General features: G+C 38.8%; 2 protein-coding genes across 3 annotated transcripts in view; both read left to right on the forward strand.

Moving 5' to 3' along the window:
- Window positions 1-7,176, forward strand: part of ptprga (protein tyrosine phosphatase receptor type Ga) — a 256,101-nt gene extending 248,925 nt beyond the window's left edge. For both annotated transcript variants that reach the window (XM_079857645.1, XM_079857646.1), the window contains exons 27-29: window positions 581-723; window positions 2,752-2,887; window positions 4,529-7,176. In XM_079857645.1, coding sequence (XP_079713771.1) covers window positions 581-723; window positions 2,752-2,887; window positions 4,529-4,675 — 426 coding nt within the window. In that variant the 3' untranslated portion in view covers window positions 4,676-7,176. The remainder of the gene's footprint in view (window positions 1-580; window positions 724-2,751; window positions 2,888-4,528) is intronic.
- A 4,872-nt stretch (window positions 7,177-12,048) lies between these two features.
- On the forward strand, window positions 12,049-27,772 carry cse1l (CSE1 chromosome segregation 1-like (yeast)). The gene is made up of 25 exons (XM_079857470.1): window positions 12,049-12,150; window positions 13,020-13,109; window positions 13,757-13,899; window positions 13,987-14,088; window positions 18,788-18,933; window positions 19,094-19,184; window positions 19,298-19,405; window positions 19,500-19,592; window positions 19,713-19,880; window positions 19,989-20,118; window positions 20,227-20,292; window positions 20,371-20,573; window positions 22,448-22,532; window positions 22,651-22,712; window positions 22,803-22,939; window positions 23,026-23,129; window positions 23,236-23,333; window positions 23,854-24,004; window positions 24,361-24,569; window positions 24,654-24,751; window positions 24,839-24,924; window positions 25,008-25,089; window positions 25,282-25,428; window positions 26,738-26,969; window positions 27,083-27,772. The coding sequence occupies exons 2-25, from the start codon at window positions 13,025-13,027 to the stop codon at window positions 27,170-27,172; spliced, it is 2,916 nt and encodes a 971-aa protein (XP_079713596.1). The 5' UTR covers window positions 12,049-12,150; window positions 13,020-13,024; the 3' UTR covers window positions 27,173-27,772.
- The last annotated feature ends 173 nt before the right edge of the window (window positions 27,773-27,945 follow it).

Below are 27,945 nucleotides of genomic sequence, written 5' to 3' on the forward strand. Positions count from 1 at the left end.
AAACTTGGGTCTCCAGCCGACAAGTTTAAATCATGTCTGGCTGGCGCCTTTCCCATAATGTTTAAGCATTAGGTCAGTAGGCGGAGAGTAGACGGTCTTTTGTGACTGTTTGAACACATTCCACCACATGAGCGTTTACACTATGAAAGCAATCCAGTCAAATGTGTTTTCGACTACCTGTGGAAGTGGTCGAAAGTGAACAAGCTCAAAGCATTTTAAAACCTGTATTTAGCATCAACCAAAACGCATCTTAATACCAATTATGCTCAACAAGGCTGCATTTATTGAATCAAAAATACAGTGCATACAGTAATTGTGAAATATTTCCAATACACAATTTAAAATAACTGTTTTCTTTTTTAATATATTTAAGAATGTAATTTATTTCTGTGATGGCAAAGCTTCACTGTCACATGATCCTTCAGAAAAAATTATAATATGCGGATTTGGTGTTCATGAAACATGAACGGGCATGGTTGTGCTACTATATATTTTTTGTGGAAACGTTTTTTTGTGTGTGTGTGTTTAAACAATATAAATAATTTGTAATTATTATCTCTCTCTTATTTTCTCTCTTTAGGATGATTATGTTTTAGAAGTTCGTCATTTTCAATGCCCAAAATGGCCAAACCCTGACGCTCCCATTAGCAGCACCTTTGAGCTCATCAATGTCATCAAAGAAGAGGCCATGACCAGAGATGGACCCACTATAGTGCACGATGAGTAAGTAATGCTCTTTTAATTTACAGTTTGGCTTAGAAAACCTGTTTAAGCCTGATAACTGTCTCTGGCTTTAGGGGCTGGAGAGAGAGAAACATTTGATTCAATCACAATTTGCATACTAACTATCTGATATAGTATGTCAGAAATGGAACATACTATAAAACATTTTCATGTTTTGTGACTTGGTTCATACGTATGCACTTAACTTCGCCAACATAATACATACTTTTCAGACATATTGAAATTCAGCCTTATAAATTTTCAAACATTCGCTCTTGATAGATCAGCTTTTTGGCCGTCCTCCATGTTCAGCTCCTTCTAGAAATTTGATGGAGGCAGCCTCAATTTTCTCTGAGTGGAAACGAGAGGCCTTCCGTTTCGAGACTACAAAGAGTTCACATTCCTTCAAGACAGAAGTAGCTCTCTGTCAAACACCAGGGAGACGGCGAGCGCAGAAATATCTCCACAGTAGAGCCAGATCCTTGCTTCTGTCAACAGCTCCTGCAGGAGGAGCATTTGACAGACTAGCATATCTTCACCGCTAATGAACGCAATGCTAATTAAGACTGCCATCTTTTGGAAAGCTCTTAGGGGTGATACCATAGTAACATTACACATTTTGAAAAGCTCAATTAGTCCGCCATGTTTATCAGATGAGGCAAGCTAACCACATTAACATAATGAATAAACATGAAGGGGCCATTGTTAATCGTTTTGTTGCAAAGTGATGTCTGTTGAAATTAAGGAATACTCGTTAGAGCTAATTGGATCACAGCGCCTTAGTGTGTCAAACAATAGAAACAGTAATGGATTCGATTCCCATAGATTTAAATATAGTGTTTATGGTGGGAGATGTTGCACTGCTGTCAGAGAGAGAAGCAAAAACATAAGATGAAATGAGACAGAAAATGGCCTGTACCATGATCTATAAAAAGCATCTTATTTAGATGCTTGGTTGAATTTATTTCTTCTTCTTTTTTTTCCTTCTTTTTTAGTTAAATAAATAATTACTACACTTTAGTTTCATGAGAACATAAAGGTCTTAAAGTTATTAAAAATGCACATTCTTGGTCATATTTTGCATGATTTTGTATATATTAGATTAAAAACTTGAAAAACTTAAAATGAAAACTGAAAATCTAAAAATAAAAGCTAATTTAAATATTAATAAATACTATAATAGTAGTATATAAATAATACTAAAAAAACCTGTCTGACATCACCAATCCCACATTTTTAACCTCATCCTTTAACTTCTTGTCACATAGACACAACATGTCATGTTCCAGTCAATTCTTAAAGAAACAATAATAGAAATAAAAGTCCTGCTCTACACTTTATTTCTTGTTTAATATTTTTTAAACTTGGCATATGACACATTAGAAGGCTTTACTCACACTAGGCGATCTGAACCGTGCTGGAGGACGTTTGACCCCAAAAGTCTGGTTCATTTTCATGGTTTCACATGGTTCATGTGATCGCTGCGTACCGTGCTCTGGCCCGCTTAAGGAGGTGGGCTCGGGCACGGACCGGTTGGGCTCGGGTGCAGTACCCATGTAGTGTGATGTACAGACAGTAGCTCAAACAGTAGAGCGTTGGCGCTTGTACCGCCAAAGTCATGGGTTCATGGGTTCGTCTGCCAAATGCATGAATGTAGAGCACGAAACAGCTACTACTCTTGTGTGTTCACTACTGTTATCATTACGACAGCAAACATCTTCTGTTACTACTTGGATAGTACACTTTTCAATTCGAGTAAATTTAGGTTTATAACTGGTCTGTTTTCACCTTATTGATGAACATGAATCATAGTTAGAGAGTAAAGCTGCAAATTCCTCCATCAACGTCAGTTACCTCCGTAATAATCTTCAAGTGAAAATCGCTGTGCTGTGATAAATCTATTAAGTCTATTAGCGAAAGCGATTTTCCTCATGTTTTCTTCAAAACAAAAGTGCCTAGTGTGAGTACACCCTAAGAGGGGAAATGGGTTGCACAACATTTCTGTTTATATATTATGTGTGTGGACAGGTTTGGTGCAGTGTCTGCTGGGATGTTATGTGCTCTCACCACACTGTCACAGCAGCTGGAGAGTGAAGGAGCTGTGGGCGTCTATCAGGTGGCCAAGATGATCAACCTCATGAGACCAGGGGTCTTTACCGACATTGTAAGTGTTTATATTGAGCTTTATATATCTATACTGGTCATATTTAAAGGTTTAGTTCAAACACACACTCACCCGCAAACCTTAATGACTTTATTTCTTCTACAGAATACAAAAGCAACCTCTGGCTTGGTGAATTTAATTTGCCAGTAAATTGACACTCACTTTAATGCTCAATAAGGCATACATTTTTTTACCAAAACGAAATTGATCAGCAAGCATTATTTTACAGAGCCCCATACATAACATGCCGAGAAAAAAACAGGATTTGATCCATGACTAATTAATTTGTTAGAACAAAGTATTACAACGTGGCCACGATTGAACTAAAACGAGGAAACGGATTAATAAATTGTTGCCACTAAATTGTTCGCACAACGTTTTTTGTTCCCAAATTGCAACAAATTAGTACAACAATGTCACGATTCGGCTAAACCGAGGGAACAAATTAGTAAAATGTGGCCACAAATCTGTTCACACGACTTATTAATTCTCGAATTACAACAAATTTGTACAATGTGGCCTAAAACAAAGGAATAAATAAGTAAAATGTGTCCAAAAAAAATTAATTAGAAAAAATTAGTACAATGTTGTCACGATTTAATCATGGGAACGAATTCTTCATTTGTGGCCACAATATCTGTTTTTTTCTTCTGGATGTTATGCACGGGATCATATTATTTAATCCATTTTCACAGGAAAACTGTGATCCCCCGTATACCATTCAGCACTTCACACTCCAGTCCAGTAATTGACGGAATTTACGTTTCTGCCACCTACTGGACTGGAGGTGGAAGGAGGGAGCAGAGCCATATCTAGTAGAGATGCGCGGATGGGCTATTATTTCATCCGCAACCGCATCACAAAACTCATCATCCGTCCGCCATCCATCCGCACCAACGTTTTTGACCAATTTTCAAAACCGCACCCGCCCGCCATCCGCTGATTGTATGTATATTAGGGCTGTCAAACGATTAATCGCGATTAATCGCATCCAAAATAAAAGTTTGTTTTTACATAATATATGTGTGTGTACGGTGTATAATTATTTTCTATATATAAATACACACACATGCATGTATATATTTAAGAAATATTTGCATGTATATACTGTGTATATATATTTATATTATATATAATTTATATTATATATAAATATTTTATATATAAATAACAAATTTTTCTTAAATATATATGCATGTGTGTGTATTTATATATAGAAAATAATTATACACCGTACACACACATATATTATGTAAAAACAAACTTTTATTTTGGATGCGATTAATCGTGATTAATCGTTTGACAGCCCTAATGTATACATATATTTTTCATTTGATTAGTTCAACCGCCCGCCACCCGCCCGAATTTAATTAAAATATTATTTTTCGTCACGTCATCCGCCCGATCCGCGGTTTATCCGCGGAGTCCGCGGCTGTAACCGCCAACCGCGCATCTCTAATATCTAGAGACCAGAATTACATAGAGAACATCTTAGTCAAATCAGGCATCACTTTTTTGTTTTGTTTATTGCTTTCAGAAAATGTCCAAATCTAGTTTTCTAAAGGAAACATTCATTTTCTCCAAACCTTCCCTCTCTGCCCCATTCCACAGTCATGTTTTATGTCTCCCTCTGTTTTTCAGGAACAGTACCAGTACCTTTACAAAGCTATGCTCAGTCTGATAAGCACGAAAGAGAACGGATCCAGCCCCATGTCCCTGGACAGAAACGGCAGTATGGCCATGTCTGACGAATCGGACCAGGCTGAAAGCATGGAGTCCCTCGTCTAAAGCCCCCGAAGAGGCACTTAATCTAACTTTGTAAAACTTCAAGGACTAAGACAGACTTTTTCTGAGGCCTTTTTTGCCAGAACTCTTGGTTAAAAGAATAACCTGATTACTTTTTTACACTGATAAAAAGTTTTTGATATTTATTTTTTCGCCATTTTATGTCTTAATGTTATCCTACTGAACATTTGCACCGACGTTTTTTGAGTTCACGACAAACAAAACAAAATGAAACACAGTTCTGTCTAGTTTGCACTATGAAACTATCAGTGTTACTGCCTACTCCACCATCTCGACCACAGTCAGTCTCTCTCGCTCACTTGAGCTCTCACTGTCTCACGCCCTTGTTTTGACATTCCATAATAAAGCTGCTTTCCGAAGCTTGCGAAATGACCTCCACAGACGAAAGACGTTTTTCCACGCACACCTCAGAAGCTGGAAAAAGAGATTAATCCCACGTCCAACTTGCGAAGACTCACCACAAAACGTCAGATTCACAGATGAAAGACCATATGAGCAATATGGACTGCTAGTTTTGGTTTGTTTATTTGCTTTCGCTCCCCAAATAGTAGATCTATTCATTATGCTTCTAATTAAACCCATATTTACTTTCGAAAAGGTGGTATTAAAACAGCTACTGTGAACTTTTGTATGATTCATATTCTGCTTTTAATATATATGAATATATGGTATATCATGATAACTTGTGCTTTTGTAAATGTTAACTGTCACAGTCACTGCGCTCGGTTGAAGGACCCCCAGAGCTCATGACTTCTCTAGCCCCCCCTGCTGGTTTGATTTCACCATTGCTTTATGCTGCAAGCTGCTACTTGTGTCACTTGAGTGCAACCGGACAGGTAATGATATCATGTGACACATTACCTATGGACTCATAATGTAGGAGTTAATTCTGTTATTTGCCCACTTCATTTTGTAATTTTATACTGCTCTACTTTGTCCTTTTATTTTTTAAATAGTTCTCCGTCACAAGCCGTCCCATCACTTTGAGAATAATGTATACAAGTCTCTCGATGCCTTCTGTACAGTCTCATTTCACCTCGGCAGGTGTGTGTATGTGTGTGTGATATAGGTGTGTGTTGTGTTTGGTATTGACTGGTTTTACTAGAACCCTGTAGACTCTGTCTAAACATTTCTTCACTAAACAGACTTCTTACAGTATCGAAGATCCTCAGATACACTAGGGAAGACGGTCACTGTAATATCATAAACTGTTCTCTCATACCATACAGCACAAAGGCCTTGCTAAAGTAACATTAGAATCAGTCTTAAAAACAGGGGACCCGTGATTCATTGATTTTTACCAAAGACTAAACTGTCATTCACTTCATTCACGAAACACGTGGGAAAGTTTTTATTTTTATTGTTGGGTAAAGCAGTTTTAAAAAGAATGTTTTTGGAAGTGTCTGGAAAAAGGATGAAAAGGACGATTCCACAGGCAAAATAATGTTTTATGTTTTTTGTTTTGATTTGAGTTTTTTCTTTGTCAAAATTGTTCCACTAAAGACGTTAGTCACCTTTGTTTTTTATGTTGCAAGTGAATGAGAATGTATACTATTACTGATTTCTTTTGAAGAAAAAAGCTGTTGAATTTTTGTTTGTCTTTTGAAATGCTTTAGAAAGATTGAAATCGTTATGCTGTTAAGATGGAGAAGACCAACATTGAAGGTGTTTATTCTTTTAATGTCTTGTTTCTCCTAAGAAGGAGGCCGAAAAATGAAGTCATATCTCTCCAACATTTGGGGTAATATTCTGACTCTGCCCGTACATCACGTAAGGTCATTGGAGGTGACAAGCTGCATTTCTAAATCTTTTCTTACCTTTATGTTCTGTGGTGTCCCCTTTTTCCCCTTTTCTTGCCCTAGCATTATTTGTGGGTTGCATTTGCAAATATATTTACATTATCATGTACATATCTTTTGTTGCTTCATTAACCCATCGCTCTCTGAAAGCTTTGTATCCTGGCATATAGTCGCAAACGTTATATTTTCATATAAATCAACTTTATTTGTTTTTAGTTTTGTGTTTAGTTCTCATATTGATGGTTAACACAAAATGTCCCCAGATCCTTCAGAAGGTGGCTGACATCATATTGCAAACACACTCACAACAATCATAAACTAAGGCAGTGATTGTTTTGTTTCTTTGTCCCCCCCTTTGAATCTAAATAAAATCTGTTTCATTGTCCAGAAGTGCAATAGAATAGCTCTTGTAAGAATAATTCTCCCGTGCAAAGCAGGTGGGTGTCACCATCATATCCTCTTTTTGTAATCTGGAATAACACACAAAGGAATTTTTTCTCTTGTTTTTTTTTTTTTTTTTTTTTTTTTTTTGGTTGTTGTTTCTTTCTCTCTCTCTTTTTTTTTTCTTTTGTTGAAAGCTATATCAAAGCATTCTATTATAGTGTTATTTAATATGTAAATTGTATTGCTATACATAAAATAAAATATGAGTTTTGATGTACTTTAAGTAAATCTCCATGTTGTACATTGTGTGGAGTGAGTCTATGCTGCTTGATATTTGTTATTTGTATTTGATTGCTTCTTTACAATAGTGTTGTAGTCAAGAGACCGAGATCAAGTCAGGACTACGACCAGTGTGTGTTGAGACCAAGACAAGACCAAGACTTTGAGGGGTTGAGACCAAGACCAGTGTGTGTTGAGACCAAGAGAAGACAAAGACTTTGAGGGGTTGAGACCAAGACGAGAACAAAACCAAGACTTTGAGGGGTTGAGACCAAGACTCTTGAGGGGTTGAGACCAAGACGAGACCAAGACCAAGACTTTGAGGGGTTGAGACCAAGACTCTTGAGGGGTTGAGACCAAGACGAGACCAAGACCAAGACTTTGAGGGGTTGAGACCAAGACTCTTGAGGGGTTGAGAGCAAGACGAGACCAAGACCAAGACTTTGAGGGGTTGAGACCAAGACTTTGAGGGGTTGAGACCAAGACAAGAACAAAACCAAGACTTTGAGGGGTTGAGACCAAGACTCTTGAGGGGTTGAGACCAAGACGAGACCAAGACTTTGAGGGGTTGAGACCAAGGCCAAGATGAGACCAAGGCCAAGACTTGAGAGGTTGAGACAAAGACCAGTGTGTGTTGAGACCAAGACCAAGACTTTGAGGGTTTGAGACCAAGAGAAGACAAAGACTTTGAGGGGTTGAGAGAGACCAAGACTTTGAGGGGTTGAGACCAAGACGAGACCAAGACCAAGACTTTGAGGGGTTGAGACCCAGACGAGACCAAGACCAAGACTTGAGGGGTTGAGACCAAGACCAGTGTGTGTTGAGACCCAGACCAAGACTTTCAGGGGTTGAGACCAAGACCAGTGTGTGTTGAGACCAAGTCAAGACTTTGAGGGGTTGAGACCAAGACAAGACCAAGACTTTGAGGGGTTGAGACCAAGACAAGACCAATACTTTGAGAGGTTGAGACCAAGACGAGACCAAGACTTTTAGGGGTTGAGACCAAGACAAAGACTTTGACGGGTATAGACTAGGGCAAGACCAAGACTTTGAGGGCTTGAGACCAAGACAAGACTAAGACTTTTAGGGCTTGAGACCAAGAAAGGACTTTGAGGGGTTGAGACCAAGACGAGACCAAGACTTTAAGGGGTTAAGACAAGACCAAGATTTTGAGGGGATGAGACCAAGACTTTGTGGGGTTAAGGACAATACCAGTGTGTGTTGAGACCAAGACTGAGGGGTTGAGACCAAGATGAGACCAAGACTTTTAGGGGTTGAAACCAAGACAAAGACTTTGAGGGGTTTAGACTAGGGCAAGACCAAGACTTTGAGGGCTTGAGACCAAGACAAGACTTTGAGGGATTGAGACCAAGACGAGACCAAGACTTTTAGGGGTTGAGACCAAGACAAGACTTTCAGGGGTTGAGACCAAGACCAGTGTGGGTTGAGACCAAGTCAAGACTTTGAGGGGTTGAGACCAAGACAAGACCAAGACTTTGACGGGTATAGACTAGGGCAAGACCAAGACTTTGAGGGCTTGAGACCAAGACAAGTCTAAGACTTTTAGGGCTTGAGACCAAGAAAGGACTTTGAGGGGTTGAGACCAAGAAGAGAACAAGACTTTAAGGGGTTAAGACAAGACCAAGATTTTGAGGGGATGAGACCAAGACTTTGTGGGGTTAAGGACAATACCAGTGTGTGTTGAGACCAAGACTGAGGGGTTGAGACCAAGATGAGACCAAGACTTTTAGGGGTTGAAACCAAGACAAAGACTTTGAGGGGTTTAGACTAGGGCAAGACCAAGACTTTGAGGGCTTGAGACCAAGACAAGACTTTGAGGGATTGAGACCAAGACGAGACCAAGACTTTTAGGGGTTGAGACCAAGACAAGACTTTGAGGGATTTAGACCAGGGAAAGACCAAGACTTTGAGGGGTTTAGACCAGGGCAAGACCAAGACTTTTAGGGGTTGAGACCAAGATGAGACCAATACTTTGAGGGGTCAAGACAAGAACAAGATTTTGAGGGGATGAGACCAAGACGAGACCAAGACTTTGAGGGGTTAAGGAGAATACCAGTTTGTGTTGAGACCAAGACGTGACCAAGACTTTGAGGGGTTGAGACCAAGACGAGACCAAGACTTTGAGGGGATAAGAACAGTACCAGTGTATGTTGAGACCAAGACGAGAGACCAAGACTTTGAGGGGTTAAGGACAATACCTGTGTGTGTTGAGACCAAGACGAGACCAAGACTTTGAGGGGTTGAGATCAAGACCAATGTGTGTTAGAGGGGTTGAGACCAAGACGAGACCAAGACTTTGAGGGGTTGAGATCAAGACCAATGTGTGTTAGAGGGGTTGAGACCAAGACAAGACCAAGGTGAGACTGAATCAAGACCAAGACCAGAACTCCTCAAATTCATCTGAAAGATCCACATGTACTGCATGAGAAATGTCTTATCAATAAATACAGTTAGCATAATAAGACACTACATAGAACTGTTACCAATCAAATGAAATCACTAACAGGAAAATTAATCTTTGCATTGCTGAGGTGGCACAGAAGCTGCATCTGAATTAGTAAAATTACAACTGCATAAATAAATAATGCTGAGATTGTTTAAAAAAAAAAAAAAATGATTGGACATCAAGATCATGTTTGCAATCGTGCTCATATTTGTGCTCATAACAGCTCTTTTGCTCTTGTGATATTTCTTATAATATATAATATGTTATAATAAAGCAATAAGCCCTGTGAAGCCATGGTTTACAGTGAATTTAGAACAGCTAAGGGGTGAGTAATGCTTTTAGGTATGTTCGTCTTGAAGCGTGCTGCGCAGACCGGATGATGTATGACATCACACCGCAAGAGCGATTAGAGAGCAGACTCCTTATGCTTTCCAATCACACTTTCGGGACTTTGATGTCATACACCAGACTGCGCAGCGCCACTTCAAGTCGGACACACCTATTAGCTTCGAACATAGTTCAACCAATCAAGAACAGGAACTATCCATTAATTATTATTCTTTTTAAAATAAATTATAAAAAACTAAAACTGTTATAAAAACAAGATCTCATCTCGTAATTTATTGCAATGGTATCTTGAATTTTGTGGGCATTTGTATTCATTTTGGTGCCATTTTTGACACAATGCCTTGTTAATTTCTGATCAGATAATGATAAGACAATAAACCAGCAATTTAGTAATATCCCCGCAGTTGTGACCTTGACTGTTCTTGAAATAAAATGCTGAGTTCTCTTAGTCTTGATGCGGTTTTGAGGACACGAGGTTGAGACCGAGACAAGACCAAGACCAAACTCGTGTACAACAACACTAAGTTTACAACATTTTATGTGAATCAAAATTGCTTGCGCCACTGGCATCTTTTCCTATCTGCAAATTCACATTTTCTGTGATTGTAACCAAGTGAGGGTTCAGTGGATGAAATATCCAAAAGCATAACACTGCCACCCAGCGTTCAAATTAGTTTTCGTTTTCTTTCTGGCAAGTTTGCGTTCTTATTTTTTCTCTCTGACAGTAGTCTGAATGGTCCTAATTGCTGTAATTATTACAATGCCTGATTTAGATTTTCACAACTATAGATTTAAATCAGAACAAATGCTGAGCTCTGGGGCATAAAAACAATAATCACGAGGAACCAGCGCAATTATGTGTTGAGTTTTTGCTGGAACCCATAAACAATACAAGAGACAAAGCAAAGTTAATTACAAAATGAAACAATACACAGAAGAAAGGACAGTCAGACTGAATGTTTTTAAAAAGTCAGAGTCACACTGTGTTATATAACTATTAATACACCACAAAGAATATCCCAAAATGATGTAGGGACAGAAATGTATGAATCATGTATGTCTTTGTATATGACTATGAGACAGAGGAGAAAAGGTTCTTTTTTATAGAGCATCTCTGTAAAACAATTAGCCTAAAACAATTAAGCCTTGCCAATGTCATATGCTGGTTATTTAATCTATAATATGAATGTACTTCTATATTATTTAATCTTTAATGTTTTATATAGTGAAAATTATGCACCAAATGAACCATTATCTCCAATTTTCTGGAGATAAAATTGTATCTTCTTTGTTACACTTAAACTACCCAGAGCTAGATAAGTGTTCAACTTATCAAGTAGGTTCGGTTCAATATGAAGGTAGCGTGTAATCTCAGAGTTTAGCAGGCCGTTTGCAGTGATAAAGGACGGATACCACCAATCAACCTGTAGTTCGGTCTACTTGAATGATCAAAAGATTCAGACTTTGAACATGCAGTTAAAAGTGACAATAACATACCGATTGTTACATTAAGCGACAGCAACATACATAGGCTATCACATAAAGTCTATCCATTTTTTAACCTTTTGAATTTGCATCCTATTATGATCACATTCACACAATAAAGACTATTCTATTTGCATTTGTAGGCTGTGGGTGCCAAAAAGAAAACACCCATGGCACCAGTTTAAGCCACAACAGCTAAAAAAATACCATCATGATGACATTTTTGTTGCTGCTGTGGCTTAAACTGGTGCCGTTTGGACAGAGTTTACAAAAATATACAAATTTTATGACTACATTTTTGAACTGGATAATTTAAACAACCAACAAAGTAAATGCTAGACAAAAGAAGCATTTGTGTAATTGGACTAGGCCTACATTTTTGCTCAAATCCTTAGACAAGTTTACTGTAGTCTCTCAGTCTACGAAAACTGGGGGGAATATGCTTAACTACGTACTTGCTTTAAAATATACTTATTTTTTCTCTCTAAAATGAGGCTGGTACAAACCTTTCCTATGTATGCATCAAATTCACACAACATACACGAGGGGGCGGTACATGATACATACATGCCCCCACGTGCGCTCCTTTATGTGTCTCATTAGTGCGCATGCGCGAAGTCGTGACCGCGCACTTGTGTGAGACGTTTGAAACTTCTCGCCGGTGATTAGCACAGCACTGCAACCTACAGCTAACGGTAAGAGCCTTTATATCTTCTCATTATTAATAAATCCATTCTCTATCGTCTTCTAGGCGTTATTAAACAGTGAGATACTGAATTATCTTGTTTGAACGTAAACGCACGCAGCGCGCGCTGTTGAAGTGAGCTCGAGAGTTAACGTTAGCTCGTGAACTAACCACATCACGGATTACTTTACAGTTGAGTTTTCCGCCATTCTTTTACTAAATGAACCCCGTTTAACGGTTTCTTCAGCGTTCTGCATGTTAAATAGAAAATGCTGAAACGCTGTTTACTTTGACTATTAGGATGACTAGCATTTTAGTATGCTAACAGCTTTAGCACGTGAATCATGGCCCGAGTTTCTACGTTATCTTTAAACTCTTTCAGAAACATCCAACCTGATACAGTGGTCACCATAAACCAGCAGTCGCTCACACACAGATCATAATTTAGTGTTTATTTCTAAATTCTAGTGAGATACCTGTCAGGCCGTGATAGTGAGCTCCGGTCAGAGCAGGCCAAGGATGTGTGTTGCCATCTGTCAAGATTATAAATATCAACACTTTTCACTATCAAGATACGGGATATGCAAAAGAAACATTAAAGAGTAAGCCTTACGTCTAAATATACTTTTAATGCAGGTCTTTAATTTGTCAGATGCGTTCAAATAACGTTACATCCGTTCACTTCATCATCAGCAGAGTGTTCTGTTCTCTGAATGACATGGTTTTAATAAGTGTTATGGTGATTCAGCTAGCCTATGCGGAAAGTCCTTGCTGTGGTTGAATATGTTCTATACTTTTGGAAGGTTTATTGTGAGTTCTTAAAGATTATCTCTAACTTTACTGCATCAGTTCTCATAGATGATGTTTTTATTTCTGTAGCAATCATGGAGCTCAATGATGCAAATCTCCAAACCCTGACTGAGTATCTGCAGAAAACACTAAGCCCTGACCCAGCTGTGAGACGGCCAGGTAACATTCACATTTCAGAATATTTAAAAGTCTATATTGAATTTACTTTGGATTTGACCATGAGAACGTATGTCTGCAGGGCTCAACGCTAAGGATTTTTTTTCTACTGGGTCAATGCATCAGGTTTTTTTACTTGCCCTGCCACAAAAAAGTTATTGTTTTTTGTTCCATGGTCAATACTAGATAGGTTAATATTAGCCTAATATAAAGTACAAACATGACTAAAGACAAGTTAGCAGTCAGTAATAATAAAGAACAAAGAAACAAATTAGAAGCAATAGAACAGAAATATATTAAACAGTGTTTTTCAGGTAGGTCTTCAGGTATAATGTTCAGGTACAGTAATTGATGAAATATAAAATAACACTGCATAGTTTCCATTGTATATAATATAAATGGATCCTTATTAAAGCTGATTGACGTCCTAATGCACAGATCTAAAATCCTGGCATACATACAGTTGTGGGTGTACATGAATACATGCCAAGATGCCATTTTGACACAGTTTTGCAGATGATAGCCTAACCTTTCGTGACTATTCTGTCAGCTGTCCCGAGCATAGCCCTGATTCGTGATGCATGTAGATGAAGAGGTGGTTTACCAGGTGAAGGAATTAATAATGTTTTCTTTGGCTTCACCATCTTTAGCTGAGAAATTTCTTGAATCAGTGGAGGGAAACCAGAACTACCCCATTTTACTGCTCACAGTGCTAGAGAAGTCCCAAGAAGATGTCATCCGTGTGTGTTCGGCCGTCACCTTCAAGAACTACATCAAGAGGAACTGGCGCATTGTGAGTATCCTGGTAACTATTACTACAGCAGTCTGATGTGTGATGATAGGTGGATGTTTAATGTGGATGTGTGAATGTTCTCTTCAGGTTGAGGATGAACCAAACAAAATCTCTGATCCTGATCGGACTGCTATCAAAGCCAACATTGTAAATTTGATGCTGACCAGCCCAGAGCAAATACAAAAACAGGTACCCATTTCAGATAACCTACGAGTATTGCTTTACCTACATACTTCTGCAGTTGTTCTTCTGTTATCTGGAATAAATCTGCAGCACTGGCTGTAAAATCCACATTACTGGGATTTTAATAAACCATATTGTTGTAGTCTCTAGAGCAGTGGTTCTCAACCAGGGGACCAGGGCAAACGTCAAGGGGTTCTCAAAATTATGACTCTATTAATATCACAATATTAATATGACTCATCTTCTGTGTGAACGCAAACACGTCCTGGGATCGATGCCGGGATGGGGACCTAGTAACGTTACCGGGATCAGCCCCGAAACGCACCCAGCCAGGACCAATGCCGTAAAAGGGTATTTTGTTTCTCTTAGAAGAAAGTTTGTGTTCGTCATCAACAAAGAAAGAATGAAAAAATGTCTGCAAACTAGAATGAAGCAGAGACCAGGAGCTCCTTACTATCCGCACTGAAGCTGAGAGCATTCACCAGCTTTGTGAAACGGTACGTGATGCGTCAGTGTACGACCGAATCCGGGAAAAATTTGCGGTTTCTCGAGATCGAAAGCGCAGATCATTAGTAAATTTAAGACGCTGCATAAAAAAATCCACCAAGTGCACGACTACAATGGAAAGAGCGGTAGCGGAAGATTAGACTGGCCTTTCTACAACACATCCTGACGTCACGTGTCTTTACAGGATGTGTGTGAACGCACTCACAGATTCCGGAAAATCTGGCAGTGTGAATGAACCAAAATCAAACGATCCCGGGACACATTATCCGTGTATTTTCCGGAATCTGTGTGTGAAAGGGGCTTAAGTTGTTCAAAGCATTTCTAAGGATACTGATTTTTAGAAAGCAACAGTCTTACTCTGAGATGGCGAACGGGAACATGGTTTGTGTAACACAAGCAACATATTATTAGCCGTTTAATAACATAGTCAAGCAAAAGGCTGATCATATTAATTACCGATATGTGTCTGACGTTGTAGAGAGTGATGCATAAAACACATTCTGAATCAGTTTCTGGTTCTATACAATACAATTTTATTTGTATAGCACATTTAAAAACAACTGGTGTTGACCAAAGTGCTTTACAAAAGCCAAGGAAACAAACAATAAGATAGAAAACACATAAAACAGTAAAGCAAAGAGAAGAACAATAAAAATGGAAAACCTATTAACTAAGGTAAGAAAAAAAAGAGTTTCTGGTTCAAATATATGGCTGAATTAAACCAGTATTTCCACTTGCCATCATGCAGCGTTTACGACAGTAAAGTTGACCAAGTGGATCAGCTATTCTGAGCTGGTGTGATTCAGTGGAGGCAGGGCTCATTTGCATATTCATGGATCTGCATAGATTAAATGAAGTAAGGGTGTGTAGTGTTACATTCAAGCTATTTTAAAACATGAATAAAAAAATTTCACTGGGAAAAAAAGCGTTTAAATATTTCATTTTGGTGATCAAAGATGAGTTTTAAGGGATACAATTATTGACTACAGGGGGACTTTAATGTTTTCATACGCGCGCACACAAGTGTCAGCGACTTTAGCAATTTTCTCCACTGTACATTAGGGGTGTAACAATACACTCGTCACAATTCGATACAAATCGATCGCAATATTTTAAGCCAAAATAAAGAGTTTTTTTTAAAAATTATTTCAAATCATTTCGTTGGTTTTATCTTACACAGACAAGTGTAAGATATAACCAAAAAGTTGAGAGGTGGCTTGTCTCTTACACAGACAAGCCACCCATGTTAAGACTGTGTTCTCTATGTCCCGCCTTAATGCACTGTACATATAAGAATAAACCATCTAAAACACTTTGAATAATCATACTACTAAATCTTTGAGGACTGCTGTTCTGGCAGCGCGTATGCTCTTCAGATGATCAATGCAGTCAATCACAGTTCTAATCGCAAGAAAGCATGTCAAAATGACTATTCCCAAACTAAATGGTTTGTTCATTCAAAAAAATGTTTGACGTTTTTGTGCGTTATGCAACCATTTGAACGTCCGTGTTTACTACAGTATGCACGTAGTTGTAAATCTGTTCATCATATAAAGCTATAATGCAGGGCTCAACATTAAAATAAAATCCCCACTGGCCCTGAAAGAAATATAAGGAAAAGCACTTTTCCATTAAACTGTATTTATTGTACACATTAGGATTAATCAATACAGCAAAGGGAGTACATGAATTAAGAGAGAGCCCCTGGAGACATGCAAAAATAACCAAATTGTCATTGTAACTATGAATGGTTATTGCAGTATATATTATTTTTCCTGCAATGAACATAGGCTCGCGCGGGCCAGTGACTGGCCAATCAACTAGCCCCGGGCCATCGGGCTTTTGCTTATGTCGAGCCCTGTATCATGTCTCTTCAGAAGATTTGGATTAGTCCGCAATCGATTGATTATTTTTACGATGTCTTAATGGCATTTTTTGGATCTTTTAAGTTTTATAGAAATTACTTTGAATGGAGGGACAGAAATCTCTCAGATTTCATAAAAATATCTTAATTCTTGCTCGAAAGTTGAACAAAAATATCAGGTTTGAAACGACATGAGGGTTAGTACATAATGACATAATATAAACTCTTATAGGTAGGTCTGTCGCGGTGAAGGATTTTCCCTAGCGGTAATTTTGAGTGGCTCAATATCTTTATTTATTGATTTATTTATGTTTGATTTATTTATATATTTTTGTTGCTATATAAATAAGTGTTACGATGTGGTCAGCATGCACAAAAACAAGGAAATTTTCAGTAACCAATGTAACCGAAACTAAACAGCGTCTCTGCGCATTGAAAGGCTGTCACTGTTACATTGTTACGGCAATGGACTGTCTTCGAGTAAGTCATTAAACCGTTCATTCAACGAACACGTTAAAAAACGCTGATTCATTAAAAGATAGTAATGAAACAAGGTGTTAATTATTTTTAACTTTGAGCTCCACTTTTCAAGGCTCAGCTGACCAGCAATGCGTCGCATGGGTAACGCTGAAGCTGATGCGATTCAATGCGTGACTCTCTAATTTTTGTTTCCTGCGGCTTCCTCGTGCTGTGGAATGCTGACCAGCGCTGTCGCTGATGCCATTCATGGTTAATGCCCTTAAACGTTAAAAGGATGACACGACATATTTCGCTTTCCTTGGACAAAGCAACCTTTTCACGAATCTATTTGACTTGACCTCAAAGACAGACACAGGTAATCGCATGCGCTCAGTGGATCGCTCTCATTCACTGTCTGTTTACACCATGATAAAAACAGTCTTGTTATCATTATTAACTTATTTAACATTCAATACACATGCACGAAGTTCAAAACAAGGGTATAGCCTTATGAAAAAAGAAAACGCGTGAATATCGCAGTTGCTGCGGTTACTTGCATTCCTCTGCGGTTGGCTTGTCAGTAGCGCGGTACTACAATATTGCGGTTATCGCGACAGCCCTACTTATAGGCGTACTGTAGTGATTTATGATAAGACAAAAACAAGCTTTGGGAGATGGATTCATGAGGGACGCGAATCGCTCATTCTATACATTTTGAGCATAGGAAGTTACATTAATGTACTTTTAACCTCATAACATTAGATTAGGGGTGGGCGATATGGCAAAAATGATCATATCACGATTTTTTTCAGGAAAATCACAATTCACGATTTTACCACGATTATTTTTCATGTTGGATTTACTATTTTGCAAGTGACTGTGATATCATATGATATTTTTGCAATATCGCCCACCCTTAAAGGAGAACTCCGGTCAATTTTAACATTGAGCTCATTTTTTTGTACATTTGGAATGCTGTCAATACAGAGAACAACGACAAAAATCGGTGTTGCCTACACCGAGTTATTCTATTTTTAAAATTTGCACCCTGTTGACTTCAATGGGGCAAGTACTAAACCTGCTTTTAGCCTCTTAACATCCTTGATGTGTCATTACAAGTGCACAGAAAATGTGAGTGATTCCTTCTGAGTGAACACGAGTGGATCTGACTGCAGTAGATGTGAAAGATATGTATAAAAATGATGTTATTTAAGCCAGCGCAAATACCTTTGTTTACATCCTGTTTTTCGGTTGAAGTCCAAAGTAGTCGATTGCAGAGTTCACACGCATAGGTTTAATACCTATGATCACGCGCGTGAACTCGGCAATCGACTACTTTGGACTTCAACCGAAAAACAGGATGTAAACAAAGGTATTTGCGCTGGCTTAAATAACATCATTTTTATACATATCTTTCACATCTACTGCAGTCAGACTCACTCGTGTTCACTCAGAAGGAATCACTCACATGACCTGTGCACTTGTAATGACACATCAAGGATGTTAAGAGGCTAAAAGCAGGTTTAGTACTTGCCCCATTGAAGTCAACAGGGTGCAAATTTTAAAAATAGAATAACTCGGTGTAGGCAACACCGATTTTTGTCGTTGTTCTCTGTATTGACAGCACTTCAAATGTACAAAAAAATGAGCTCAATGTTAAAATTGACCGGAGTTCTCCTTTAATATCATTAATACTCAATGTAAAGCCTAGCCCTAATTGTCGTGGACTGCGGGAGTCAAAAGTTTTGAGTACCATTGCCTCTAGGAACTAGGTTGGGAAGCACTGCTGATCTGCTGATGTAAATGGACTTGTAAAGACTTGTATCTGCTGATGTAAATGGAAGCAGTAGATATGACTTGTTTTCCCTTCTGCAGCTGAGTGATGCGATCAGCATCATCGGGCGAGAGGACTTTCCTCAGAAATGGCCGGATCTCTTGACTGAGATGGTGAACCGTTTTCAGAGCGGAGACTTCCACATCATCAATGGAATTCTTCGCACGGCGCATTCCCTTTTTAAAAGGTATTTGAGACGCATAGGAAGAAGATCAATGCAACGTTGTAGTCCTTTTACCTAATGTGTTGTTTTAATCTTCAGTGAATTATGTAAGTTTTTAAACCTTTTTAAACTTGACTTAGTTTGTTGTATCCAAAATTGTGCATTATCTCTTGTTGTCTTACAGATACCGCCATGAGTTTAAGTCCAATGAGCTGTGGTCCGAGATCAAGCTAGTACTGGACACTTTTGCACAGCCTCTCACTGAACTTTTCAAGGTGAAGTCAATGAGCTGTCGTAATCTTGTGATTACTAATTTCTACATATGAGATAATCATTACAACATGTGTGATATGGAAATTCAAATGTCATTTGTTTTTTTTTCTTTTAGGCTACAATTGATTTGTGTCAAACTCATGCAACAGATATCAACGCCCTGAAAGTGCTCTTCTCTTCTCTAACGCTTATTTCAAAACTTTTCTACAGCCTTAACTTCCAAGTAAGTCTGCACTCATTCCTCTCATGACACCTTTTTCTCTTTATATAATCTTTGTATGTTTTTGCAAGTAACTTTTTTTTTTTTTTTTTTTCAGGATCTTCCAGAGTTCTTTGAGGATAACATGGAGACATGGATGACAAATTTTCATAACTTATTGACCTTGGATAACAAGTTGTTGCAAACAGATGTGAGTTTGTGTTCATGTTCAAATGACAACAGTTGCTGAGGAGTGCTCATAAATCAGATTTCTTTAACACAGACTTCAAATAAGCAAAATTAAGAAAATAAAATGAAACTTTTGCTGTAGGATGAGGAGGAGGCTGGTCTGTTGGAGTTGTTGAAATCTCAAATCTGCGATAACGCTGCACTTTACGCTCAAAAATACGACGAAGAGTTCCAGCCCTACTTGCCCCGCTTCGTCACCGCTATCTGGAACCTGCTGGTCACAACAGGTCAGGAGGTCAAATATGACTTGGTAAGTGGGTTGTATTTAAAGTTTCAAGACTTGAAAAGATTCTTTTTAGTGTTCATAGTGCTGTTAGTTTTCTCTTAATAGTGCCTGATAATATTGTGTGTGTTGTAGCTTGTGAGCAATGCTATCCAGTTTTTGGCATCAGTGTGTGAGCGGCCGCACTATAAACATCTCTTTGAAGATCAGAATGTTCTCACCAGTATCTGTGAGAAAGTCATCGTTCCCAACATGGAGTTCAGAAGTATGTCAATTTATTATGTCAGTAGTTAACAAAGAAGCCAGCTAATGAGATGTACAAGTAATTCAGAAGGATTTTTACATGTGTAAATTGATATTTGTATGTGAATAGGTGCAGATGAAGAGGCTTTTGAAGATAACTCCGAGGAGTACATCATCAGAGACCTTGAAGGCTCAGGTGTGTTGATGCTACACTACATTGTTCAGGCACTTGGCTTTCCTGATGTGTGTAGTAAATGATGCCTTCTGTCCTCAGACATCGACACAAGGCGTAGAGCAGCCTGTGATTTGGTGCGAGGCCTCTGTAAATTTTTCGAGGGCCCGGTGACAGGCATCTTCTCTGGCTATGTGAGCTCCATGCTGGCAGAGTATGCCAAGAACCCTGGTGTGAACTGGAAGCACAAAGATGCCGCTATCTACCTGGTGACATCTCTGGCCTCCAAAGCTCAGACACAGAAGGTGAGATGCTATAGATGGTGTTTTGATTTTAGCGAGGGATCGACCGATATAGAATTTTTTTTTTTTATTATTACCAATTATTTGCATGTTTATGTGCCTGATAACCAATATATAGAACTGATATTTGTTTTATTTCTGTTTTTGACAACAGCACTGAACTGAACAGACTGTTTAACACTTTTTAAATTTCACTCCCTCCCTTACATGCAAAACAAAACACACTTCAACAACAATAAACAGTCTGAAAGAGTGCAAAAAATAAATAAAACTATATATACTGCACTGTAACTAAATTGTCTTTTTTTAAATTAAAATCTTTGATTAGGTGAACAAACAGGTAATGAATATACCATGTAAAATAATTCTAACAAATTTAAAAAAAGTGTGAAATAAAATGCCTGAATACAAAAAAAAAAAAAAACATTACTGCTGTTGCATCTTTCTATTTACAACAACAGGCCAAATATATTTACAGTCTAATGTTTTCAAACGGAGATCATAAATGACTGGGGAGTCTATAAACTCCCCAAAAATATAAGCATTCGTTTTAAACTACAATTTTAAAAGGTTTGTGTTGTTTGAGAATGGAACATGCTGGAATACGCAGACAACATTGTCAGAAAAAATAAACAAAACAGCGAATACATCATCACAATTACGGAGTCCATCTCATCTGGCATGTTATCAGAGTTATTAATGTTTTTGTCGGTCTAGATTTTACACAGAACGTCTCTCGCAGAGATAATTAATTTCCACAGAGCTGTAATTATTTTGATGTTTATTAGCTAAATAAATTAAATTAAAGTCTATTATATAAAATCTAATTTTGTAAATGAGTTTTAAATGAGTGGATCATGTTAAAAGTTGCATTTGGTGGCGCTGCTGGAGCATCTGAGCATCAGCCCAGTGAGTGAACGGCACTATGAACAAGACTTCATGAGACTAATGATGAACAGACAACAGAGAGAGAATTAAATTCAGTGCTTTTATTTCCAACATGCACTCATTTAATTCATGTAAATTTACGTTTTTATTGGGACATGACTTGACGGATTATGTGACTCCTTGAGTTCATCTCTATTTTTTAGTGGCAAGTTTAAACTACATAAGCAGTTATGTAACATCTCATTTGTGCATTAATGGCTGTTATGTTAAATAAAGTTGATTAATTAAGGGATGCAAATTATTTTACCTTTGAACACCATTGTTGAATCATCTCCCCTCAGGCACGCAGTCCTTTAAAGGCGGTCTTGCGTGCAATTCCATTTATCTGTGAATCTGATCTTAAAAAACGATACCCGATAATAAGAAAATGCTAAAATATCGGGAAACCGATGCGTCTAGCTGTTTTACTTGGATTAAATAATTACTCTTAATTTCCCCTCCAGTGTTGCAGGTGTTCACAGCAGCTTCATCGTTTTCCTGATGGCTTACTTAATGCAAATTGTAGTTAAGCATATTTTATAAGTACAACTTTCAGTGCTCACACTTTTGTCACAAATACTGGTCTCACTTTTTTTTTGTTGATTCTCAATTTATCCGGAATTGGGCAGCTCTATTGACAGTTATAGGCCACACAGAACAGTTTTTCAGTCAATGCTGATAATTAAAAGTTGCCAAATATCAACTGATATATCGACCATGGTGATTTATCTGTTGACCACTTGTCACAAAGAGCTGCAAAGCATTGGTAATGAATCAGGAGAATCAAGAGGCTTACATGTGTTGTCTCGCACCTTAATATGACTTTTTAGAAAACGAGCTGTAAAATTTCTATTTGCTTGGCAGTCAGATTTTTGGAGCCAGTTTCAAGAATTGTTTGTGAACTGTTTGTCTGAGGTACAGTCTTATAAACTTTCACTTCTGTTTTACAGCATGGAATAACACAAGCCAATGAGTTGGTGAACCTGTCTGAATTCTTTATCAACCACATTCTAGTAGACCTGAAGTCTCCCAACGGTAATTGACGTCTCATTTTAACTTTTCAGACAAATTATTTGTTTCATATACATATATACTGGAACTGCTGTGGGATGGTATTGCTTCGAATGAGTTGTTTTCTTCTTCATCCCCTCAGTGAACGAGTTCCCAGTTTTGAAAGCAGATGCCATCAAGTATGTTATGACCTTCAGAAGTCAGGTAAGCACTTTCTTTTCCATTACATTGTGTGCTTTCCTTTACATAAGTGTCCTTCGTTGTGTGTGATGGTGTCTTCTGTCTGTCCTCCAGCTCCCTAAAGAGCAGCTGTTGGAGGCGGTTCCTCTCCTGGTGTCCCACCTGCAGGCAGAAAGCATCGTTCAGCACACCTACGCTGCACATGCACTCGAGAGACTCTTCACCATGAGAGGAGCCAACAACTCCACCCTGTGAGTTTATACACTACATGAGAAGAGTGGTCATGCTCTGAATTTTGTGTCATTGTTTTTTGTTCTAAACTAATCCTGTTTTTCAGCATCACACCTACTGAAATGGCACCGTTCACAGAGCAGTTACTCAATCATCTGTTCAAAGCTTTAGCAATCCCTGGCTCATCTGAGAACGAGTACATCATGAAAGGTAATTGGCTGTTTAATTTTCACAGACCATATTTGTCAACTTTATTTTGTTTACTTTAATATTCTCCTATTTACTCCTTGACCTTTTCTGTTTGCCACCTCTCCAGCCATCATGAGGAGTTTCTCCCTCTTGCAGGACGCCATTGTGCCCTACATCCCCACTCTCATTGGCCAGCTCACCCACAAGCTCCTCCTTGTCAGCAAGGTAAGCCAGTCAATAAATCTGCTGTCCACAAAAGGGGGCTTTAATTCAGGTTTGTGTCTAGTCAATGTGGTCCTTGTCTCAATCCATGGCATTGGATTCACTGGCAGGACACACAGAAATATCCGTCCATTAAAGGGGACATTTCCCAAGCCGGACTTGATCCTAAAGGCAGGACGGAACACCTCCATGCAAATGTTTCGTACACAGGGTGTGTTCAGCATGGCACACTACCATACTTTTCAGCATACTATTTTACTTGTAGTATTTCTGAAGCATGTAAATTATCAGAGAATAACCACTCACTAAATAAAACGTGTAATACAGTGAGCTCATTTGACGAATTTAAGACTTAATTTAATCATTTAAATGAACTGTTTTATGTAGTAAGCAATATATATATTTTATATATGTACTTTTTTTCCCTCTCCATTTTAAACAGCCACAACATTAAATGCTTTTTGGATATTTGGGCACCCTGTTGAAAGATGACTCTTTTATTATGATTTTTTTCTCTCTACAGAATCCCAGTAAGCCACATTTCAACCATTACCTGTTTGAGTCACTGTGCCTGTCCATCAGGGTCACCTGCAAGGCAAATCCAGACACCGTGAGCAGCTTTGAGGAGGCCCTGTTTCCGGTGTTTACCGAGATCCTCCAGAATGATGTACAGGGTGCGTTACACTATTATAAAGTTGTTAAACTCTTAAACCTGTTTTCACACAATTGTGTGGTGACTTTCTGCCGCCTTGGTTTCCTTTCTGTGAACTTCTTTTTGGAGTGTCACAAAAATCCACTTTAATTTAATCCAAATTGAACAATCTTCTCGATCAATGGACAATAATCGGTTAAGGAACTTTGGTTGTCGGTTGGGGGGAAAACAAACAAAATGAACATCCCTAGTAAGAGCAGTGATCTATATAATGTGTTTCCTGCACTTAACCTCTTGATGATGAATGTATAGTTTGAGGACACAGTCCTGAAGCCATGTGTTTATGAGCCCTCCCTCTTGTGTCCCCTGGTCCTGCAGAGTTTGTGCCGTACGTCTTCCAGGTGATGTCTCTGTTGCTAGAGATCCACTCCAACTCCATTCCCTCCTCCTACATGGCTCTGTTTCCTCACCTCCTGCAGCCCATCCTGTGGGAACGCACCGGAAACATCCCTCCACTCGTCCGGCTGCTGCAGGCCTACCTGGAGAAAGGAGCCGCCACCATCGCCAGCACAGCCGCTGACAAGATTGTGAGTGTTTTTGCTTGACTAATACCCATAATGCAGTTTACCTCACTTGAATACCCTCTCATGAAAATAATTTTGCCCCTCCAGCCTGGCCTTCTTGGAGTGTTCCAGAAACTCATCGCATCCAAGGCTAATGACCATCAAGGCTTCTATCTGCTCAACAGTATAGTGGAGCACATGCCTCCGTAAGCGATGCATTATGAGGACACATGAATAAAAAACGTTGACATGTTTCTGTGCTCTATTTATTTTTTTGTTCTGTCTGAATGCAGAGATTCCATCACCCAGTACAGGAAACAGATCTTTATTCTGCTCTTTCAGAGGCTCCAGAGCTCCAAAACAACAAAATTTGTTAAGAGTGAGTGATTTCGGTCATTTCTGATCGTAGTTTACTACACTACAAATCACTATACTGAACCATCACTCTTTTCCTCTTCACAGGTTTCCTCGTCTTTATCAACCTTTATTCTGTGAAATATGGTGCCATTGCATTGCAGGAGATATTTGATAGCATCCAGCCAAAGTAAGTTGCTTTGTTATTGTAAATTCGTTTAGTCGTAATTTTGCAGTGCAGATATTGTGGAAGTATTTTGTTGTGTGCTTTTGTTTTATTACTGATATTTTCCCAACCAAATATCTTTGAAAAAGGGGCTTTTATTCATTTAACTTTTATTCATTTTTTTTGCTGAGCCTTTCTATTTTTCCATCTCCTCAGGATGTTTGGCATGGTTGTGGAGAAGATTGTGATTCCTGAGGTGCAGAAGGTCTCAGGGCCGGTGGAGAAGAAGATCTGTGCTGTGGGCATCACGAAGATCCTCACTGAGTGTCCTGCTATGATGGACACTGAGTACACCAAACTCTGGTAAGACATAACTCAGGCTTGTGTATGTAAAATGATGAATATATGATGTCAGGGCTCGAAATAAACTTTTTTTACTTGGTACCACTGGTGCGCTCACCTTCAATAAGTTAGGAGCACCAGCAACATTTTAGGAGCACTAAAATTTGTATATATATATTAAAAGATTTCTTTTATTTAAAAAATTTAAAAGCATGATAAATTTGTTGAGAAATGAAAACGGTAGTGATGCACCTTTCATGATTTGTCATGGCTGATTCCTAATTTTTCCGTTTTAAACCATGAAGGTGAGTCAGTGGAATCTTCAATGCTGATAGCGGTAGGCTATATAGCCTAACTGTCTCAATTGATTTGAATTAATTCTCTTGTGGCCCATTTAGGCTACAGTATTGGGGGGGGGGGGGAAGAGGAGTATTTTGTGTTTACCAAGTTGTTTTTGAAATAAGGCTGCTCTTAATTTTCATTGATGACTGTTAATAATTTTAATTATAGGCCTATAATTCATTGAATAATCGACCTAATTGTTTTTAAATCATTTTCAATGAGGAGTAAGCAAATCGGTCTAATCTTTTATTAGCGGTGATGCGCTATGAAATGATTGCAGGGCAAATGAATTGTAATATCAATTTAATAGGTCTACCCTAATAATAATAATTTAATAAATAAATTGGAAATGAGAAATCCTCTTGATACCGATAGTTGATGCTTTTGACAATGTCTCTGGATACACGCATATTTCACATGGATTGTGTGAGCAGACAAGTCGCAGCTCGACAATTGGACCGTAATGTGAGCACACAAATCGTGAGCTTTGTGTTTATATCGCATGTGCTCTACTCGTACAGAGTTGGTAACCTTGCTGAAATCGTGCAGTGTATGCCCGCCCCAAGTGTGCGTGAGTGCGAGCAATACGTTGCTGGCTGCAGTTCACTTAACGGCCACTGCTATCGCTAATAACAAGGGTTTCTGAATTCTACATATAGCCCCTTCAAACAGAAGGAAAAAACACTATCATAAAAAAGGACCCTTGCAGACCCTCGTGACTTTTTTTTTTTAATTAATCAGATAATTTGTTCTTTTTAAGAACATTTGCTAACACTGTCTACACTGCATGCGGCGTGACACTACAGATCCCCGACGGTAACCTGATGCCCCGTTCTATTTCTGATTTACTCTGATAGATTAGCCCGCCTCAAGCAACGGTCACGTCCAGCGTACACATGGTGTTGAGGACATTTGTATTTAAAACTAGATTTCTTTACTGAGGACAAACTTATTTGCCATTGACCCAAACCTGGGTTATGTTCTTTAGGGCTCCTTTGCTGCAGGCTCTTATTGGTCTGTTCGAGTTACCAGAAGATGACAGCATCCCAGATGATGAACATTTCATAGACATAGAGGACACTCCAGGATACCAGACCGCTTTCTCCCAGCTTGCTTTTGCAGGCAAGAAAGAACACGACCCCATCGGAGATGCTGTCAACAATCCCAAAATCCTCCTCGCTCAGTCTTTACACAAACTCTCCACTGCCTGTCCTGGAAGGGTGAGTATCACTCATAAGATGGTTTAGGGATGCTGATGTAAACACTAAAATGCCAGGAGCATGCTTGTCTCCCCTACCCAGAATACCTGCTAACTGAATGTTGTTTGTGACAGGTGCCCTCCATGTTGAGCACCAGTCTGCCAGCAGAAGCTCTTCAGTACCTGCAGGGCTACCTTCAGGCTGCCACTGTACAGCTGGTGTAGACACACACACCCAGACTCCTTATCGCCAAGAAAGGGGATCTCTGACACTCTCAAGACACCCAAACTGAGACGACCAATGGACTCAACATGAGTGGAGACGCACCGCCCAGTGAAGCATGGCCACACAGAAGGGGTTTTAAGGGTTTGTTTTAATGGATTCTGTGCAATGAATTGGACCGAGCAAGGGGATGATGGTTATGCTTGTGGAGGGGGCTGATCAACTCACTGGGTGGCCTCTGCTCATGTTGGCTTTTCCCCTCATGTGTTAATTTAAGTCCATTCAATATTTTCTCTTATTTTTTAGTTTGCCGTCTCACCCAACTATTCATTTGTCAGTATTTTGAAATGTCGCCTTTTACAAACATTTATCACTTGGGAGTTGGCAGATATTTGGTGGCATCTTTAAAATCAACGGGAAAAGTATTTTCCGATTGTTCCCTTTCCTGTAGTTTTGAAGATGTTTTTACTGTATAAACGAGTTTTTGCAACGCAGAAAAAAAATAACTATAAACGTCTCTTGTTGCATGTAATTTACCATGTTTTGTCTTCATGTCTTAGTTTTGCTGCTCTAGTTAATAAATAAAATGAAGCACTTGTGTAACATGTTGGTCACGTTTGTTTTTGCTTCAAAAGGGTTTATGTGCCGGAGGATCTTACACATGCCGGGGAGCTGAAGACCACAATCACTGTATTGTGCTCAGCTGTTCATTACATCACACGCTAAAGCTGATCTACCGTACTTCACAGATCACTGCATTCCAGGAAAGACACAT

Source organism: Squalius cephalus (assembly GCF_949319135.1).
Source record: "Squalius cephalus genome assembly, chromosome: 22".
Taxonomy (NCBI): domain Eukaryota; kingdom Metazoa; phylum Chordata; class Actinopteri; order Cypriniformes; family Leuciscidae; genus Squalius; species Squalius cephalus.